The sequence below is a fragment of the Trichosurus vulpecula genome, chromosome 8, assembly GCF_011100635.1.
Source record: "Trichosurus vulpecula isolate mTriVul1 chromosome 8, mTriVul1.pri, whole genome shotgun sequence".
Classification (NCBI taxonomy): Eukaryota; Metazoa; Chordata; class Mammalia; order Diprotodontia; family Phalangeridae; genus Trichosurus; species Trichosurus vulpecula.
This window is the reverse complement of record NC_050580.1, coordinates 254458727-254480901: the sequence shown is the minus strand read 5'-3', so window position 1 is coordinate 254480901 and position 22175 is coordinate 254458727. Positions and strand designations below refer to the sequence as shown.

The 22175-nt window shown below is 38.2% G+C and overlaps 1 protein-coding gene across 1 annotated transcript in view; it reads left to right on the top strand.

The window, feature by feature from the left end:
- The window catches only part of UNC79 (unc-79 homolog, NALCN channel complex subunit), a 291664-nt gene that overhangs the window by 242955 nt on the left and 26534 nt on the right, over window positions 1-22175 (top strand). Inside the window, exons 41-43 of the mRNA XM_036735956.1 lie at window positions 1052-1162; window positions 6622-6726; window positions 20987-21064. Of these exons, the coding sequence (XP_036591851.1) occupies window positions 1052-1162; window positions 6622-6726; window positions 20987-21064 (294 nt within the window). The remainder of the gene's footprint in view (window positions 1-1051; window positions 1163-6621; window positions 6727-20986; window positions 21065-22175) is intronic.

Below are 22175 nucleotides of genomic sequence, written 5' to 3'. Positions count from 1 at the left end.
CGCCCTGTCCTGTCTTCATGAGTTCTGTCCTACACTAATTCTATATTTCTGTCTTTTGAAACCTTTGTTTTCCTTCATGGTTTACCTCAGGCATGAAGTTTTCCCTAAGCCCCATAGCTGAAAATGATCTCTCCTTTCTCAGTTTTCTTTCTTATTGGGCTTTTGTAGACCCTTTCTTTGCATTTATCACATTCTACCTTGTATCATACTTATATGTGTACATGCCTTATACCCTCAGATTTGGCATAAGAAAAGAGCTGTCAATTTTTCATCCTCGTTTCCCTATCACCAATCATAGTACTTACTTAAATATTAGGTGTTTAATAAATGTTAGCACTCCCCTTCTTGAATGGTTTCACGTTATTTTGTACATACTTTATAGTTATGTATCTGGCAACATCTCGGGTGCTCCATTCCCCTGCATCCCCAAGAGCGTAAGCTCCTTGAGGGCAAGAACTGTTTTGTTTTTGGTTTTATGTCCTCAGTGCCTAGCACATAATATTGGGCACATGGGTCAGACATATATGTGTATATATACATACATATTTATATATACACAAGTATACTTTTGTATGTGTATATATATTTACAATAAACTGCTAATGTTTGGTATTTATGTGCTAAGATGTTTTAAAAGAAACACAATTCAGAACAAGATGGCAGATGTTCCTTTTCATTCCTTCATTCTAGTCAATTCAGTTCTCTGATCTAGAGTTTTTCCCACTGAGCCGTGCTGCCTGTTACTACTGAGGATGGGTTTAGAAATGATGTCATAGGAAAGAATTGGATTTCTTCCAAGCAATAACAGTGATAGATTGTTGTGCTTGGAACCACTGGGTGAAGCTGCATTTCTGATGTCTGACTCTTTGTTTCTAGGATGCCTTATAAACATGGAGACTCTTGCCTGAACAACTTTTTGGCTACAGAGGTAGCCTCCTCAGCTACCTTCTAAGCCACAAATTATTTATTACAGCATTGTAAGATTTTAACTCTGTTTATTTTTGCTGAAGGAATCAGCAATTGATTTTCTTCAACCCATATCCCATTGCAGAGTCTGCTGGAACCATTTTCAAAACTGCTCAGCTTTGTCATTCAAAATGCTGTCTTCACATTGGCCTACCTGGTGGAATTGTGTGGCTTGTGTTACAGAGCTTTTACTAAGGTAAGGAAAAATATAGTGGGTATGCCAGAATGTGTTGAAAAACTTTTTCTCCCTTAAATGTAAAGAAATTATTAAGTCTTTTGACCTTTGGCCCAATATAAACCATTAAAATGAAGGTTTTACACACATTATACTTAGTCTGTGTCTTGAATACACTCAAACCAGTTTAAAAAAATACTAAACACTTACTATGTGCAAGGCACTGGCACTAAAAAAGAAAAAAAGAAATAATTCCTGGCCTCAAAGACCTTAAGAATACAACTTGTATATAGATAAATAAGCATAAAATATATACATAGTAAATACAAAGTGGTCTAGAGGGGATGAAGAAAGCACTAATAATGGGGGAATCAGTAAGGCCTTTTGCAAAACAAACACAAACCTAAAAAAAAGGATTATATTGTTCAATTAACAAGAGTTTATTAAAATCCTACTATATGCCAGGCAGTGTGCTAGGTGTTAGTGATACAAAGACAAAAATATGACACAATCCTTATCTTCCTTGTATCTATTAGTAGATGGAGGAATAGGAAAGGAAAAAGTATGATGAACATTTTGGAAAAGAATGCAAAATAGAATGCAAAGTGACGATGATGATAACATTCATATGGCGATTTATATTGCTTGTTTGATCCTCACAACAACCCTGTGAGTTAGGTAGTTCAGGCACTGTTGTCCTCACTTTGCAGAAGAGGAAACTAAAGCTCAGGAAGGTGTGGGTTCTTTCCAAGATTATATGATTGGTAGAATTGAATTCGATATAATAGTCATTTACATACACTTTTATGGTTCGCCAAGGCTTTTCCTATATGGTCTCATTTAAGCCTCATCATAACCCTGTGAGATAGGTACTGTAGATATCTTTGTCTCCATTTTACAGATGAAATTGGAACCCACTATACCACTGCAGCCAGCTCCTCATCATCACCATCACCATCATGATGCTAACAATAATAATACTATCTGACTGCAAATTGCAGAATTCTTTTACATCTCTTATCCTGTTTTGCTCTCCCGACAGCCCTGTGAGAGAAGATCTCACCAATATGTCTGACAGTCTGTTATGTAGTTTTGGATGCTAGTAGATTTAGGTGAAGAACAGCTAGACCAAAAGAGCATCAGTCACTCAGTGATTAAACATTTATTAGGTGCCTGCTGTGCTCCAGGCATTGGAGATACAAAGGAAGGTGAAAGAGAGTGTCCCTGTCTAATGAGAGAGATAACATGCAAATACCTATGTACAAACAAGATCCATCTAAGATAAAGAGGGGGTGATCTGCCAGGACCTGAACTAAGATTAAGGAGGACTAGGAAAGGTGGGATTTAAACTGAGATTTGAAGGAAATCAGACTGATAGCATTCCAGATATGGAAGGCAGCAAGTGAAAATGCGCAGAATTGGCAAGAGTGCCTTGTTCCAGGAACAGCAAAGAGGGCAGTGTCACTGGATTATAGAGTATGTGTGGGTGTGTGGGGTAGGTGGTGTAAGATATTAAATATAAGAAAACTGGAAGAGTGGACAAGTCCATTATAAAGGGATTTGATTGTCAAATAGGGGATTTATACTTGATCCCGTGAGTGAGTTTATTGAGTGGTGATAGGAGGATGAGATGGTCAGATTTGCACTTAAAGAAGATCACCGACAGCTGAGTGGAGGATGCACTGGAGTGGGGAGAGACTTGTGTCAGGGAGACCAATGAGTAGGCTATTGCGATAGTCTAAGCATGAGGTTGGGGTGGGAGGAGGGGTTTAAAGGAGCAATGTCATCCTGGAGGAAAGTCTCTACTGTAGTTCCACAGTACTCTGTCCTTGGCCCTGTGCTATGTAATTTTTTATAAATAACTGAATTGGATTATATTTTTATTTTATTAATTTTATTAACTTAATGAAAAGTATTTATTTTATTAATAACTTAACTGGAGTGATTAACTTAATTTAAGTGTGAATACATGCTCATCACATTTGTAAGTGGTCCAAAGTTGGAAAATATAGCTAATATATAGATCAAATAACAGAATTGGGATCCCAAAAGATTTTGACAGACTAGAATGGGGGTCCAAATGACAATTTTTGACATTTTTCATAAAACTTTGTGGTTTACAAAGTACATTATAGATGTTATTGTATTTGATGTTCACGATAATCCTATGAGGAAGGTCATATGGGTATTATCTCCATTTTACAGATGAAGAAACTGAGACTCAAAGAAGTTAAGAGTTATTGTCATGGTCACACATGATGTTGGAGGCAGGATTTGAGCCTTACACTAAGTCCTGTGCTCTTTTCATTATCCTGTGCTGCTTCATGTCTAGAATCTCTAAATTCCTCCTAGTTCTAAGTCTATGAGCCTGCGATCTGAATCCAAAAAAAAGAAAAATATAATAGTGATATGTAGAAAGTCCTGTATTTAGGTTAAAAAATCAACTGCCCAATTACAGTGAAAGAGAATCAATAGAAAGCAGTCTGTGTGAGAAGGACCTGCAAGCTCAAGATGAGCCATCTCTGGTGTGGCAACTGAAAAAGGGGATGTTCTTTGAGGCAGCACAAACAGAATCATAGTACCCAGAATGAGATGATTTCATGCCTATTGTATTCTTCCCTTGTCAGACCTTCTGTGGAATATTATGTTTGTTTTTAGGCTCCAAATTTTAGAGAGGACATTGAAAAGGTATAGTGTGTATAGAGGAGAGTAAGGAAGACGAGAAGATTTTAACCAGGACATATGGAGAAGAGAAGAATGTTGGGAGTGGGGGAAGGGGTGTGATAGCAATATTCAAGCATCTGAAATCTGTCATTTCCATTTCAATTCTGAGATTCTATGATTCTACCCTTCCCATTTTGTAGAGACTTAAGTGACTTGCCCAAGGTCACACAGCTCACAGGAAACAGAACAGACATTCAAAGTTAAGTCTTATGATTCTACTTTCCATAATACCATAAGTACAGACTAAATGCTCTTTTCAGGTTCAATCAAGTCCTGATGATCCCATGAATTATTTGTTTGTCTACTCTACATATCATTCCTTCATCCTCAAGCAGAAAAATATTGGCTTGTCATTTGTAAAGCCTGTGGATATAGCTCCTTAATCTCATCATTGATTTCATCTCCCCAGCTCTGGCTCTTGGACTCTGAGATTATAATCTCATCTTTTGTCATCTTGCCTTAATGGTCTCTCAATTGCATTACCTTGAGCTCAGAGAGTGGTTTGCTTCCCCCTGAGAGAATGGAAAACTACTACTTGCGTGGAAAATAGATGCGGAAGCATTGTTGGGGCGGTTTAACACTGTTGAAATGCAAAAAACAGAAGGCACGATAGAAAGAAGAGGTTTTATGTTTGTGAAAATATGAAGTTTGAATACATGAAGTTTGCCCTTCCCAGCTCTAAAGTTTTCCAAATTTTTTTCTCAGTGGGGTCTCTGTTTCTGCCCTCATCTATAGTCCATTCAAAATACCTCAACAGATGCTAACTTCTTGCCAAGGGTTTCTGTTGCTTAATCTATTTATATTTTCTCTGTGTCCCTGCCCCGGTCTTTTTTCCTTCTCTCTATATTATGATAGCCTTTTCTTTGTGGGTATATTTGTGTCACAAGACCATGGGATTTAGAATTAGTAGGCATCATAGAGATAATCTTATATAACCCCCCATTTTACAGATTAGGGAACTGAGGTACAGAGAGGGGGAGTGACTTGCCCAATTCCACAAAGGCGATAGTCAGCAGACCTGGATTTGAAGTCAGACTGTCCATCATCCAAGTTCAGTGCCCTTTCCACTGTGTCAAGGTATTCTCTCTGCCTCATGATTCATTTCTGTAATTTATTTCTTATACTGCCTGTAGTAATATAAACTTACACATCAGGCTCATTCTTGTCTTCTTTTTAATCTTTTCCTTGAAATTTCCTTCCTTCCTCCCTTCCTTCTTCCCTCCCTTCCTCCCTCCCTCCCTCCTTCCTCCCTTTCTTCCTCCCTCTCTCCCTCCCTCCTTCCTTCCTTCCTTCCTTCCTTCCTTCCTTCCTTCCTTCCTTCCTTCCTTCTTTCCTTCCCTCTTTCCTTCTTCCTCCCTCCCTCCTTCCTTCCTTCCTTCCTTCTTTCCTTCCCTCTTTCCTTCTTCCTTCCTCCCTCCTTCCTTCCTCCCTCCTTCCTTCCTTCTTTCCTTCCCTCTTTCCTTCTTCCTCCCTCCCTCCTCCCTCCCTTCCTTCCTTCCTTCCTTCCTTCCTTCCTTCCCTCTCTCCTCCCTTCCTCCTTCTCTCTGCTCAAACCACAACCACCCTAGCTTAGGCCTTCATCATCTCTTGCTGGGGCTGTGGCAGTAACCGTCTAATTTCGTCTTCTAGACTCTTTTTTTTTCTCTCCAGTTCACATAGCTAGCTGCCAAACCAATATTCCAAAATACAGATCTGACCATATCACTGCCTTACTCAAAAACCTTTATTGGCTTCTTATTGTCTCTAGTGTAAAATACAAAGTCTCATTATTTAAAGAATTTAAATTGCTGCCACCTACCTTTCCATACTACCCCTCTTCATATGTTCTCCATTCCTGGCAGGTTGACCTAATAGCTCTTTTTCATATATTCTATTCTGTCTCCTACTTCTGTGCCTTTGCATAGGCGGTACCCACCCCCTCCTCCATCTTCTTGTCTGTAAGGCATTCTCTTGATCTCCACCTTGTAAAATCTATGATTTCTTTCAAAGCACTGCCTTTCCTGCTACTCTTCCTCTGTCCCCCTAGTTCTTGGTTCCCCTTCCCTTTTGAAATTGCTTTGTACGTACTTTGTATTTATTTGTCTATGAACGTATTATGTCTCCTGCTCCCTCCTGGATCCTCCACAGAGAGTTGCTCAGGGACTGTAATATTTCTGGTTGTATATCTTGAATATAGTCATAGAGCCTGACATATAGGAGGAACCACGGTAGCAAATGTCTGTTGAATTGAACCAAAGAATCAAAGGAAAAGATTTGGAAAGAAGCATGACTGGCTGTCTAAACATGGCCTTGGTGTGGTGGAGAAGCACAGAATTGGAGTCAGAGGGCCTGTGGGTGTCATCTCTCCATCTCCTTAATTTCCTCATTTCTAAAATGAGAGTGTTATACTAGGCTCATTCTGTGAAGGTAGAAATAATTGGATTTTTCATTTCTTCTCAAGGATCTGTAGAAACCCTCCCTCTACAAACGGGGAGGGCTTCCTATACTTAACAATATTTAGGAGGTAGATCTGCTTTTCCCTGGTTAATCAAATTACATGTTCTTAGTGCTTAAAAGTCAAATTGAAATTAACCTTTTAGGGGTATTTTCTTTTTCAATTTCATTTTTCCACTCAACTCAATAAGCAATTCTTAATACATCCTGTAGTCACGTTTTTCATTCCTGACCTATGCATCTTGCTGAAGCACTCTATGACATTAGTCTATGCTAAGTGAATTTTTAGAAACCTTGTTCTCCCTTATTTTGTTTTTGTTTAGGAACGGGATAAATTCTACTTGTCTCGTAGTGTTGTCTTAGAGCTACTCCAAGCTCTGAAGTTAAAGTCTCCTTTGCCAGATACAAACCTACTACTGCTGGTCCAGGTAGAGTACTAACTCACTTCTAATCCTTTTCATGGTGCCCATGCATGTTTGTAAGAATGAAGGAAGATAGCAGGACTGTAGGGTTAAATCCCATAGTCCCTGTCTTCCCAGTGATAGCAAATAAAATGTCTTATGAAGACTATGCTCTCACTATTACTCTGCACTGATGTTCATTCTTCCACTTGGCTTAGTAACCAGGACATTCCTGTCGTGCCAAATGTTTGGCCAGATTGATTTTTCTTCCTCATCCTCAGATGTTTCATAGGATTTTAGGGTTGGAAAGGAATGTAGAAGTCATCTAGCAGATTTGTTCCTGCCTCTCTAGTCTCACTGCCACCAGCTCTAGCTGGTCCAAGGCTTGATGCCTAGATTACTAAAGCAGTCTCCTAACTGATCTTTCTTTCAAACCCCAATTTGTCTTGTGGGCTGCTATAAGAATGATTTTCCTTAAGATTGATTATTTTATGGAATCACAGGTTCATAACAGAATTTAGAGGTCATCTGGTCCAATCCCCAACCAAAGCATAAACCCTGTCTACAACATCCCTTACAAGATGTTATCCAGCTCCTACCTGAGGTCCTTCAATAATAGGGAACTCACTACCTCCCAAGACAGATCATTCCATCTATGGATATTTCTCATTGTTGGGTAGGTTTTTCTTATATTGAACTGAACTCCACCTCCCTATAACTGTCCCTCATCCCCCCACTTTGTTCCTAGCTCTTCCCTCTGGAGTCAAGTAGAATTAAGTCTAATTTCTCTTCCATGTAACAGCCCCGAAAATATTTAAAGATAACAGTCAAGTCCTCAAGTCCATTCCAAGTTAAAGGATTATCATACAGCATGGTTTTTAGCCCCCTTTGGTTCCTGCCATGAAAAATCTAAACTTATCAACCTGGCATTCAAGGCCTTCCATTATCTTGCCTCACTCTACCTACCTGATATCAGTTCACAACATTCTCCAAAGTGTTCCCTCTGCTGTAATAAGCTAATCTCTGCTTATAAGATGATAAAGAGTATGTGACCACAAGGACAATGTGATGGCAAGGTTCCCAGGTGCCCTGTCACTTGTTCCCTAATCCCTAAAATATTTCAGAAGCATCAGAGCTTAGATTTTTCTCAAAGGCTAGAGTTTAATAACAAAAAGTTGTTCCTTTATCTAAAAGGCAATGTATTTAGTGCAGAGGAAAGAGCATTGGTTTGTGAGTCAGGAGTCCCCAATGCTAGGAGTCTCTTTTCTAATAGCTCATTCTGGGACTTTTTACCTCCCTGGGCCTCAGTTTTCTTATCTGTAGAGGAGAGGATTAGATGACCCAAGGAAACAGGCCAGAACTGGGCACAGTGCCTAGTGGAATAATAATCTTTAATTAGCCTTGGGTAGATAATCATTGACCTTTTCTGTCCTTTGTTGCCAAAATTGTATAGTAGTAGCATAACTGGATATGGATTCAGGAGTATGGGATTCTAATCCTGTCTCTTTATTTCCAGTTGTGTGACCCTGAGCCGGCTCCTCTGAAGTTTAGATTCCTCTTTTGTAAAATGGAAATAATGATATTTACAGAAACTCACATTATAGGGTTGTCATGAGCACCAGTGGAAGTGTTCATTTTAAGATCATAGGAATATAGGCCTGGGAGGAACCTGGGAAGACATTAAACACAAGGAAACCAAGGCCCCCGGGGAAAATGACTTGACCAAGGTTATGTCTTGTCAATGGAAGAATTGAGATTTAAATATAGATCTTCTCACTCTAAACCCACACACTCTTCTCCTTATATGCCATAATTCTAAAGTGCTATATAAATGCAAAACATTATTGTAAATATTCTTTTTTTTAAGGAATACTGATATATTTTTTCAAAGTTAGAAAAAAAGTATGCTTCAATCTGTATTCAGACACCATAAGTTCTTTCTCTAGGGATGAATAGCATTTTTCATCATAAGTCACTCAGAGTTGTCCTGGATCATTGTATTGCTGAGAATAGTTAAATCATTCATAGCTGATCATCTTATAATATTGCTGTTACTTTGTACACAGTACATTTCACTTCGCATCAGCTCATGCAAGTTTTTCCAGATTTTTCTGAGAGCACCCTGCTCATCATTTCTTATAGTACAACAGTATTCCATCATAATCACATACCACAACTTGTTCAGCCATTCCCCAATTGATGGGCATCTCCTCGATGTCTAATTCTTTACCCCCCAGAAAAGAGCATGTACATGTAGGTCCTTTTCCTTTTGGTTTTTAATCTCTTTTGAGATACAGACCTAGAAAAGTGGTATTGCTAGGTCAAAGGGTAGGCATGGTTTTATAGACCTTTGGACTCAGTTCCAAATTGCTCTACAGGATGGTTGAATCACTGCAACTCCACCAACAGTGCATTAATGTCTTTTTTCCCCAAATCCTTTCCAGCATTTGTCATTTACCTTTTCTGTCCTATTAGGCAATCTAACAGGTATGAGCTGGTACCTCAGAATTGTTTTAATTTGCATTTCTTCAATCAAGAATGAGTTAGAATATTTTTCATATGGCTACAGATAGCTTTGATTATTTCATCTGAGAACTGATTATATCTTTTGTTTATTTATCAATTGGAGAATGGCTCTTATTTTTAGAAATTTGACTTAGTTCTCTACATGTTTGAGAAATGAGGCCTTTATCAGAAAAACTTGCTTCAAAGTTTTTTTCACAGTTACTATTGCTAACTATATTTCCCTCCATCCTATTCCCTCCACCCCTGTTTATTTTATTCTCTACCTCTTTTCACCCACTAGGACCATAACCAGTGTTGCCTTTGGGTAAAAATAACTTTCTATAGCAAAATACCCTGAACGTTAAACAGGAGAAACATATGACCAGCAAAGGGAAAAGAAGAACCCTCTGCTTTGTAGAATAGCCTAGGAGGATTTAAGGGTCTGCAGGCTGGCAATCCTGGAATCCCCCTTGCACCTGATAGCTTCAGAACTCTGGTAATTCTATGTCAGTCCAACTTGGGTGTCTCTTAAAGAAAAAATAGGCTCTGAAGCTGCTATCCTTTGGACCTGTGAAGACTTCAGTGCCTTGAAGAGGGCAGGTGTGTATAGTGGATCTTCTGGCTCTCTAGGGCCCTGTGCTGTGGCTTCTTGGCTATGAGGTCCATTCGTCAGCTCTAATAAGCACTTGTCAGTAGAAAGCAATGAAACACTGACAGTCTAAATTACTCAGTGGTTAAGAGAACCTTGAAAACAATGATTATAACGTCAAAGCTAGACGAATAAATAACAAAAAACAAATTAGCTTCAGGAAAGAAAATGGTAAGAAAAAGGATATTTCTTGATGTATTCATGTAAGCAGTTTATAGAGGGACGTGCATTTCTACTTTTCTTGGGTGAATTTGTATTTGTCATGGAACCATGAACTAATATAGAGAAATCAAAAGGTAAAGTCACTTGGGCTGTGAGGCAGTTGTGTCAGGCATTTGGAGAATAGGCCCATTAGGGACAACTCTATGAATAATGCATTTTAGTCATACTTCAGCCTTCATTTGGAGGAAGGGCTAGCTGCATAGAGAGCAACCTTCACTCAAAAATCAGGTCTTATCCTGCCAGTGATAGGTTCTTATGCTCTTATTAAAATCAAAGTAAAATGGTTTCATGAAGAGGGAAAAAGGAAAGCATCCTTGAAGACATCTCTTGAGTATCCAGTTTTCTGATTCATACTGTGGACATCAGGATGCTATACGGGATAACAGCCCTCAACAGGTTTACTAAGAGCAGATGGAAACAGGACAGTTTCTCTCTCTGTGGTTATATCGCTCTTTTCCCTGTTACTCTCGATTTTCCAGGCTCACTAATAATTCTGTGGGAGCAGAATATGTTGTTGGATTGTTCATGTAGAGGAAAGATGCGGAGCACTTTCTCATGTGAGCTATTCTAATCGTCTCCTCATTTTTTTCTCTGCCACCAGTCCCTTGCCTCTCTAATCAGTTTTCCACACAACTACAAAATTATATTCCTAAGAGGATAAATCTGATTATAGATCACAGAATCATAGATTTAGAGCTGAAAGTTATCTAGTCCAATCCCCTCATTCAACAGTTGACAAAATTGAAGCCCAGAGTCCAAGGCTACACAGGTAGAAAGTGGAAAAAACTCGTGTTGCTCTCCTCAGAAATCTTCCTCAGTCCCCTGTTAGAGACTTGAGGATAAAAAATCCAATGTCTTCATCTTGTCATTTAACATCCTGTATAATATGGCTCTCACCTACCTTTTTAGTTTCATATCACATTATTTGCCATCACATATTTTCCATACCAGTCAAACTGACTTGTTAATTGGTCCTTATATATGTTGTGTCATCTTTTGTTTTCATGCTTTTTTCCACAGTGGTTCCCCCATGTATGGAATGTATTCTCACCTCAGTTCCATCTTGTAGAATTAACTTACTGCAAAGTACAATTCAGATGTCATCTCCTTCATGAGATTACAAACTTTAAAATCTATCAGCTATTATTGTTATTATTATTTCAGTAAGTGGATGTAAAGATTAGAGGTTTCTATCACTTTTCTTCATGTCCTCCTAAAGAATAAAAAAGGCCGGGAAGTGGATATTGTGTAAGGGAGCTTGCTGTTGGGTCACTGATTAGAGCCTAGCACATTCATTTCTATGCCAGTCTTAGAAGGGTCAGGGAAGTGAGATTCTTCCATTAATGGGTAATGATTTTTCAGATTCATGGAGAAGTGTGTTTAATGATCCAGTAAATAACTCTGGGAAAAATTTGGCCTTCCTTCACATCCTTCTGTGATTCTCATCTAAAATCATTGTAGTATGTGTGTGAATGAGTGTGTATATATGTATGTTTGTGTGTGTGTGTGTGTGTGTGTGTGTGTGGCAACTAAGTCAAGACTGAAAAACAAGGAAAAGGAAAAGGAACAACTTGTATAACTTATCATGAATAATATTACTCTCAAAGAGAAGGGGTTAAATTACTCAAGTCATAGAAATGAATTCATTCCTTCACATCATAGGGGTCCATTTAAAATCTCTACTATTATATGAACAGAAAGACCCTGTGGTGTAGTGGTCTGAGTCAGTCTTAGAGTCAGGAAGACCTGAGTTTAATTAAGTCTCACCTCTATATATAGCAACTGTATGACCCTGAGCAATTTACTTAACCTTTTTGTGCCCCAGTCAATTCTCTAAGCCTCTATGTTGCAGAACAAGTAGTTTCTCCACTAGGAGCTCTCTACACCTACTGATGGTGCAGGTATGGGCCCTAAATCCCTCACTTCCTCTCCTCTCTTTCCCCTGCCCCTTGCCAGAAGTGATTGGACTAAGTGATAACTTGGAGGATTGAAGGCACTTCCTCTCCACTGAGTGACTTCCTTCTGTGTAGAACAGTGTGTTAGGCATCGAAGGAGCTACAAAGGTCTATAAGATGGTTTCCTTGTCCTTAGGGAGTTTCCTTAAATAGAAGTGGTCTTTATTTTTTAAAAAAAGTCAGGTGCTATCTAATTGTAAAGGCTTTACATGTGGCGCTGGTGCCAAATTGCTTTTCTGTCATCTGAGGCGACTTAACTACTGAGAGGCTTATCACCAGGTTAGATACAAGGTAATTTTTTTTAGCCATAGCAACTTGTGAAGACTACCAGTATACTAAGACCACCTAACCATTTGGGGGTTGCTGTCTGTGCTGGTGGAGGAAGAGTTAACATGATAAATGACAGGATTAATTGATCAACAATTATTTATTAAGCATTAATTATATGCCAGATCCTGTGCTAGGCACTAGCAGTACAAAGACAAAAATGAAACTGTCTCTGCCCTCAAAGGCATCTACTTTTTTCCAGGTCTTTGTTACTACAAAAAGTTGTGCTGTAGCTGTGTTGGTAATTGGTATTTTGATATTTGGCTTTTATTACTGTCTGACTTTCTTGGCGTATACATGCCTAGTAATGGGATCTCAAAGGCTATGGACATTTTTAGTAACTTTCTAAACACAATTCCAAACTGCTTTCCAGAATGGTTGGATCTCTCTCATAGTTCCACCCACAGTGTGTCATGTTGCCATCATTGCCCATTCCATTCTTTTTGTTATCTTAGCCAGTTTGTTAGGTGTGAGGGAAAACCTCAGAGTTGTTTTTATTTGTATTTCTCTTACGTACTTTGGAACATCCCTTCATGTTGTTGTAAATAGTATAGTTGAATCCTTTTGAGAACTCCTTGTTCAGATCCTTTGACCACCCATCTATTGGGTAATAGCTTTTGGTTCTACTTATTTCTGTGCCTATACAACACATCTTTCTCAGATGTTTGATACAAAAATTTTTGTATCTTCTTCCCTTTGTTGCATTGATTTTGTTTATGCAAAAATCTCTTTACTTTCATGCAATAAAATCATTTTTAGGATCATCCCCATCCTTTGTTTGTTAAGAACTCTCACCCTAGCCATAGCTGTGAAAAGAACCTGAGTGAATTCTCTTCTGACTTTTTTATATGATATGATCTTTACTATTCAGGTCACGTAGCTGTTTTGAACTTACTAAAGTATATGGCATAAGATGTTGATCTAAACCAATTTCTGAGAAACTGCTTTCTAGTTTACCTAGTAGTTCTTGTCCAATAGGGACTTCTTTCCCAGATAAAGGGGTTGACGTTCTTTAAAGTTCTCAACAGGCTGAAAGATGGGCTGTATCTAATTTTTTAAAAGTTCACATTTGTATAGTTTTATAGTTTATAAAGATCAAATTGTTAAATAAATGTAAAATGATGCACTTAGGTTAAAAATTCATCTGCTCAAGTATAGGATTGGGGGAGAAGAACATGACTAAAAAGTAAATCTCGTGAGAAAGTTTTAGTTATCATTAGTTGGGTCAAAGTAACATAACAGCCAAAACCAATAACGTGATCTTGGGCTCCTTAACTGAAGATCTCCTCTGAGACTTAATCATGGTAGGAGGTAACCCTGGATTTTTAACAAAAACTATATCAACATCAAGTTCTACCAAGTTGAACAGCTTTCAAGTACAGGCCCTGGCAGCAGACTTTGTTGCCTGATGGCCAGTTTAGCTAAGTGTGGACAGAGCTTCATAACCATAAGGTTAATCACTAGATGGTGATTTTTGGCCACTGCAATTTGTGAAGCCTTTTGTCAAGCCACAGAGGGTTGGTGGTTTTAGACTGAAATGACAGCAGTATTGTATACAAAAGTACAAGCCTAGTGATAAACCATGTAACTACTTTATGAGGACCAGCCTTGCCATTCAGATGGGCTTGTCGCCAGATTGGCAATAGGGTGATGAATGTTTGAGTCATACAACTCACAAATCTATCTGCTGAATTACAGCAGCATTTTATCCACACTGATGTAAGGATACCCACACTGATAGTATAATAGAAGTTTTAACTATCGAAATAGTGAAGAAATACTCAGAACGAAAGAGGCAATAGTCTCACTCCACTCTGTGCTTGTTAGCTACAAGCATTTACATAGCTCTTTAGTTTTTGCAGCTTTGCAAATATTACCTTTTTATCTTCACATCAATCATAAAAGGTGGGTGCTATTATTGTCATCATTTACAATTGAGGAAACTGAGGCAGAAAACTCAAGTGACTTGCCAAAAGTTATGCAATCACTAAGTATCTGAATCTGGATTTCTTCTTGACTCCAGATCTAGCTCTCTACCTACTGTGCCAGCTAGCTCTCTCTAGACCATCTCTAAAGTGCTGTGTTCAATTCTAGGTGCCAGATTTTTTGGAGGGACATTGATCACCTAGAAGGTGTCAAAAATTGGATGACAGATAGTGATAGGACTCAAAACTGTATCATATGAGCTTATTTAAAATAGAGAAGAAAAGATTTGGGGGGAAGGGCCAGGGAGGGACGCATGAGCAGTGTGGAATTTTTGTGTGGAAAAAGGATTAAATTCTTTATTTTCCATAGACCCAGAGGAGAGAACCCTTGTGTATTTGGGGATAGGGAAGGAAGGAGTTATAGGTAGGCAAACTTCATCTCAATTTAAGGAAGGACTTCGAAAAGCCCTTCATAACCTGTCTTCTTCTACCCTCCAGTTTTCTTACACTTTACTCTCTTTTACATAGCAGGCTTTTACAATTGGATCTCCTTGTTGCTTCTCACACTTATCTTCTGACTCCAGGCATTTTCACCTGCATGCCTGGAACTCTCTTTTTCCTAAGGTCTAACTTCTGGTTTCCCTGGCTTCCTCCTAATCTCATCTAAAGTCCTACTTTGTACAAGAAATCTTTCCCAATTTTCTTAAATTTATTGCCTTCTTTCTGAGATTATCTCAAATTTATCCTCTAAATATCTTGCCCGCACATAGTTGTTTGTATGCTGTCTCCCCTCTTACTGTGAGCTCCTTAGGAGCAAGGACTGTTTTCTGTCTTTCTTTGTATCTCCAGTGCTTAGGCATGGCCCAAGGTACTTAACAAATGCTTATTGACTTCAATGAATCTAGTATTTACTGAGGTCCTACTATGTGCCTAACAGAGAAGTTCTCTTAATTTTCATCTAAAACTCCCACACTGTAGCACGTAACTCTGGCTTCACTCATAAGTTTAGATATCCTGTGGGAGAAAGGCTTTCTTTTAATGATAGATTTACTGTGGGCTGAATGACAAAGGAATTCCACAGTATTGCATGTGGCACCTACATTAACTCACTCTGCAGGCATTTCTAGTGCTCACTATTGACACGAGGTTATTAATATTAGATGAGTTAGTAATAAGCTGATCATAATATTCAGAGGAGAGGCAGAGAGGCTATTTTTGGTGCATTTTATATAATGAATGCATTTCATAATGGCACATAATGGATGTCTGTTTCTTTTGTAATCCTCATGGGGGAGTGCATTATTACAGTGACATTATTACTATATTTTATTTGGAAGTAAAGAGGTTTTTTTTCTTCTTCTATGTTAGTCATCATTTTCCTTCTTTGTTTTAGTTTTGTCTTTGTAATGGGGGAAATTCTATGCACCTGAGAAAAAAATTTTCAGTCCAGTGCTGGTAAATGATCATAGAGGTTTAGAATCTTGGACTTATAGAATCCCAGGGTTGGTTGGGCCATTAGAGGTCATCTCATTCAACTCCTACCCTAGGGAGGCATTCTCTCAATAGCATCCCTGACAATCAGTAACTCATTGAGCCCAAAAAGGGACTCACTTTTTCAAAAAGCAATCAGATTTGAAGAGTTTGGTCGTTTTGAAGTTCTTCTTGAAGGTTTTAGTTAAATAACAAGTCACATTTACACACAAGTGAAGGTTTACAAAGCTTTTGCCATCTTATAGATGAGGAAACTGAAGCATAGAGTTCTTCATGGTCATATAGCCAGTATATGTCAGAGCCTAGACTAAAACCTTAGTATCTTCATTCTTGCCATATATTAGGAGGTACTACTAGCATATTGAAGAGTGTCCAGAGGAAGGCAGCTAGGGAGATGTCTCAAGAGCATGCCATATGAAGACCGGATGAAAGAAGTGGTAATGTTTAAGTTGGAAAAGAAAAGACCTAGTAAAGACATGTTAGCTTTTTTGAAACATTTGAAAGACTGTTTTATGGAATGGGATTAGAATTATTCTGTTTGGCCCCAGAAAGCAGAACCTGGATCCATGGTTGAAAGCAGCAGAGGAAAATTTAGGTTTGATCTTAAGAAAAACTTCTTTTTAATTTTAGTTATTTGAATGGGTTGCTTTTGGAGCTAGTGGGTCAGCATTCTCTGTGATTCTGGCTCTTTAAGTCCTGTGTTCTTTCTATTACATCTAGCTGCATCTTTAGTTTTATGGATTACATAGTCTATACTGATATGCAAAAGGAATGATAATAATAATACAGATGATAACTCAGATTTCTCATATGATTTTAGAGGATTAGCTGTTTTTAAAAAAATCCTTTGAAAAGGTCAGCAATTCGTAGATGGCCCACAACCCTCTCAGGGTTACACCGTTACTTTTAAATCTAACTTGCTCAGTGCTAACTAGGGTAGGATTGGAACTTGACCTTGCGCCTCTGCACTAAGTTAATTCAAACCATGTCGGATGACTCGACAGCTTCTTGTGATTCGTGCCATTTTGCAGCTAGTGTAATGTAAGAATGGCAGATGCTACAACTATGTGCATTTACTTAAGTGGCTGCATTTCCACAAATCCAGAACATTGAAGCCATTAAAAAATAAATAGAGCCTCCTTCTAGAAACGTATGGAGCCTTGGTGACTTACAGTACTGCCCTGGATTGGCTCCCCAAATTGGACATTTGCTCCTTGGAGTTGGCGTGTTCCTCTAAGGCCCATCTCTTCCTTGCCAAAGCTTTCTGTTTTCCTTTTTTGTTTTCCTCAGCTTTCAGCAATTGGTGGCTGATCTTGGTGAGCCTCTTCCTTTAGTCCCTACTGTGTGTCCATTATCTCCTCCTTATTTGTGTTCAGTCAGTCATGTTATTCATAGGTGTTTGGATTTATTTGGAGATTTCAGGGATCATAGAAATCTATTGAGTCCATTCCTCTCATTTTTCATATGAGGTTTGAGTAGTTGAAGTGACTTGACTAATTCATATAGGCACGTTTCCTGCGACCGACTCCATCGCTGTATTTGTGCTCCCACATTTTTTAGATTTGACAATGATTTCTTTGTTTTAAGGTAGACCCAGAGAGGAAGCATTGTCTGCTAATGCAGAAAGGAACATGCTCAGTAATTTAAAGTCTTACGGAATTGCCTGGGTCACTGAGATATTATGTGATTTGCCCGGGGTAACTTGCTCAGCTAGCACATCACGGAAGTAGGACTTGAACCCAGGTCTTCCTGATCTTGAGGCCAGCTCTATGACAGTTTATGCTCTGGTCAAGCAGGGTAATATGGCCTCTACCTCATAAGGTTATTTCAAGGATCCTTTGAGATCACGCTGTAAAATGCTTCTCTGTGCGTGTTGACTACAACGTTAGCTATCGTTTTTCCTTTCTGATGAATAATTATTCATTGAGGTGAATTGACATGACTCTGAATTGGGCCCTGTCTTTTGTGGTAAAAGGAATTAGCTGTAACCATGGTTTTTCTGATCAAAGCATTTTTAATGGTCTAAACTCTGGGAGTGTTTATAAATGATCGTCTTTGGGAGGTAAGTCGTCCCGGCAGGAGGCAGCTCTACCGCCCTCATCATCGCCACGTGCTTCTTTCTTTCTTAAATACTTTGGCCAGTATTGGAAATTTCTCTTTTTTTGGCCCAAGATCTTAGGTCTTCCTCGTACTGGAATGAGGTCCAAGTTATATGCCTAGTGGTGTGATGAAGTAAGAACAATTTTAAAGAAATTCTTTGATGACCCTGAGAATACAGGACTGTTGTTTTTGTAGCCACATTTAACTGGGGTGGTAAAACTTATTCTCTAGTTTTATTTAGGCAAATTAAAGTTTTAGAGAGAGATAGTAAGAATATTAATTGCTTTACATTGATTTAAGCACTTTGCTATTAAAAATTTTACATATGTTTTCATACCAGATCATCAATATATCCCTGTGAAGTAGATAGAACAAGGATTATTATTTCTGTTTTACAGATAGGGTAACTGAGGCTCAAAAAGATTAAGTCAATGGCTGAAGGTCACATGGCTAGTAAGTGGTGGAGCCAGGACTCAACTTGGAGATTATTGACTCTGAGTCTGCGCCGTGGGAATGCTGCACCAGGCGCTGCCTAACACTGTCCCTCCCACTATTCCTTCACCTCAGTATTTTATGGCATAAATATTCATATTAAAATGTTTGGTTAACTGCATTTTAATATAATTGGTTTCCTTTGTAATACTGTGCATTTTATTTATTTCATTTTAAAACATTATTCTGAAGAGGTGTCTGTAGACTTCACCAGACTGCCAAAGGGGCTCCATCACACAAAAAAGTTTAAAAAACCTTGGCTTAAATTGCTTTAGGCATGGATCCTGGCTATGGTACACCCGACAAAAGATCACCTCCCTCTGCTTCCAAGTACTTCAGTTTTTCTTAGGTATTGTCATTAATTTGTTTTTTGTAGAGAGGCAAAATGATATAGTTGAAAAAGTGATGGCTTTTGAGTCAGAGTTTCTGGGTTCCATTCTAGACTCTGATGCTTACAACTTCATGTTCCTTAAACCTAAACTCTCTGAGCTCCAGTATCCTTGTCTGTAAAATAACATCATAAATTTGTACTACTGACATCACAGGAATTTAAAGAATAGGTCAAAATATTTTATTCTATTTTAACAAAGCATTATTTTAAAATAACATACAATGATCTTAAGACTTCCTCAAAAAGGAATCATTTAATCAGATACTCTTTTTTACAGCACACAGCTTTATAATAAGGGTATGTATTGAATACCCATGATATTTGACCTACTGTATCATAGAAGGTACTGTGAGGAACTTAGAAAGGGATGTTCCTACCCTCAAGCAACTAATGTTTTAGTGGAGGAGATGTATCAGATGCTAATGAATGAATATGAACATAAGTTATAGAAACATACCTGTAACCATCCTCAGCTCTTTCAGGTATTGAAAGGGAAATGATTGGAAAGGTGGTTAGTTGCTCAGAAATGTGTAGAGCTTATTAGTGATAGGAATCAAGAGCCAATTACCCTGAAAAAGATTAATGAAAGTAGTATAGTCTAGAAGACAGCAAGTCAATTTTGAAGTCTAACAGGCTTAGGCTCAAGTTCTGCCTTTGACATATTATCAGCTTCAGTGACCTCGGCAAGTTGCTTAACCTCTATTCCCTAGGTAACTCTTCAAGACTATTAATTTTAGAGGAGTTGCCAATCTGCATCTGTGGTAGGAGCGTACATTCCCTTTAACATGGAAGTAATTTTCATACTGTAAAGAAATCACAGGTCCAGCCCACTAAACAAATCAATCAGTCTGATGATGGTGAAAAACAAGAAGTATCCTTTGTGTAGAATGCAAATGTCCTGTCTCACCCATCCCTAGACTGGGTCAGCTGGACATGGAATCTGATGGTCCTCTGGTGTGGAGTAGGCCGCCACTTACCTCACAGTTGGGCACACACCTGCCTCAAGATGTCTCATAAGGCTTTTGTGAGGCATGTGATTTGTAAACCTTATAACATTTTAAGAATGAGATGTGATCTAAAAAATTATTTTCTAAGCTTCCTGCAGAGCAGTAGAGCAGGACTCCAATAATTTTTGCAGCTGGAGAACAGATGGTGATAGTAATGATGTTAAATGGAGCTATTTGCTCCATCCAAGCTCTGCAGACTTTGTCAGTTATTGTTTGTGTTTAATTCGGGGGCTACTCAAAAAAAAATGCCAGTAGTTGAATACTCTCCATTTGTTTCGAGTGGCAAGCAAGGATCTGCAAAATTCTAGATGAAGTGAAAGAAGGCTGGTTGCTGAACTTTGAGCATGATCTAGTGACTTCCTCCTGAATACTGACTCAGGCGACAATTGATTTTCCTTGTAGATTGTCTGAAGAGAGGGGGGATGGTTAGAAAACAGGGATAAAAAAGAATGCCAAGGCTGATTGTTATTTTGGTTTTTTTCCTCGTGAAATTACAGCCTAGCAATAGAAGTCCTGACCATAAATTTAGGCTAGAGGAACAAAAGAATAAGCATCCAATAACCCCTGGAAACATCATGGTATAATGGAAAGGACATTGGACTGAGGATCCCAGACTTTGCCACTGTATGACTCTGCACAACTACCTTCCCATCTCTGGGCCCCGATTCCCTCATCTGTATAATGCAACTGTTATACTAGATATTATCAAAAGTACCTTTAAGCTTTAACATTGTATGTTCTACAGTTTTGACATTTAGGGATATGGTTTGGACTGGTAGAAAGAACACTGGATTTGAAATCAGAGAACAAGGGTTTGAATCCCAATTCTGCCACTCAGGACTGGTCTGAATTTGGGCAAATCATGTAGGAGGGGTTAGGAATAGGTGACCTCTAAGATCCCTCCAAGCTTTAAATCTATAATTCTAAATTCAGCTCTAGCATTATATGCTCTCTGATGTGTTCTTTTTTATTTCTGATGGAGCATTTCAGTCTTATTTTATTTAGTCCTTTTGTTACAAGTAAGAATTCTTATATTAACCTTTGATGCTGAATTTTCAATAGAAATGAGTTTGTTTGTAATGACTAAAAGATTGGATGTATCCAGGATAGACCGCTCTAAATGTAAATACTAATGAATTTGAATTGAGCTAATAAAATCATGAATTACTTATTAATGTTGAAGGTCTCTTGGAAAAATAATTCATCTTTCATTTTCTTATTAGTTTGTTTGTGCAGATGCTGGAACCAAACTAGCTGAGTCAACAATCTTGCACAAGCAGATGATCGCATCCATGCCTGGAGTAAGTCTGGAACCTAAATCAAGTACTTCGTTTCACCTTGGGTCTAACTTCCATGCTAACAGACATATTTTAGCACAGAAAGGTTACTAGCTTGTTTTTGACTTTTCTTCATTTTCACAGAGGTTGTAAATACTGGAAATAGCCCTGCTTCATTTTTTTTTTAAAGAACACTAGTAAAACCTTAAATGGATGTAGCACACTGACATTTCCAAAAGAGATCATTCAGAATGTTGAAACCAATTCATATAGAAAATCACTTGTCATCCAACTTTGGAAATATCTAACAAGGTTACCATTAAAGTTATCTTTTTAAAAAATTCTTTCTTTATGACTCTACTTAATCCATTCAATTAAAGAAAAAATGCCAGAAAATTCATATATGTAGCAATACCTCAACTAATTTTGTAGCCTTCCATCTTAGAATTCAGTTTTTTCCATTATCAACAAATGTTATCAGAACAAGTATTTATTCTTGTAGTGGGAACTTTTACTGTCTCTTATTGATCTCTAAACTTTCTACAGAGAAGTACATCTATAATAGCAATTTCTACCACAGGAATATGTGCTTATTCCTAGCCTGCTTGAAGGCTTAACTCAGATAGAAGCCTCTTTGTGAGACCTTTGCTAGTCTCTATATAGTACTTTCCCCCACCTCTCACTGTAATTAGGCTATATATATATTTTGTATTTATTTGTCTGTGTATATGCTATCTTACACAGATAAATGTCAAGTAGAATGAGGTCTGATACTGTTTTCCTTTTTGTCTTTGTACACCTACTACCTAGAGCAGTATTTAATAAATGCCTGTTGAATTGATTTGATTTGAAATGAATTCTTCTGATAGTAAGAATGTAACCTGTATTTGTTGACAATAGAGAAACTGAAATTTTGACTAGTGGAAAATATTCTGCTCTAAAGTGGTGCAATGGATAGAGTACTGGTCTTGGAATCAGGAAGACTCATCTTCATGCATTCAAATCTGGCCTTACTAGCTATGTGACCTTGGGCAAGTCACTTAACCCTGTTTACCTCAGTTTCTCATCTGTAAAATGAGCTAGAGAAGGAAATGCAAACCATTCCAATGTCTTTGACAAGAAAACCCCAGCTGGG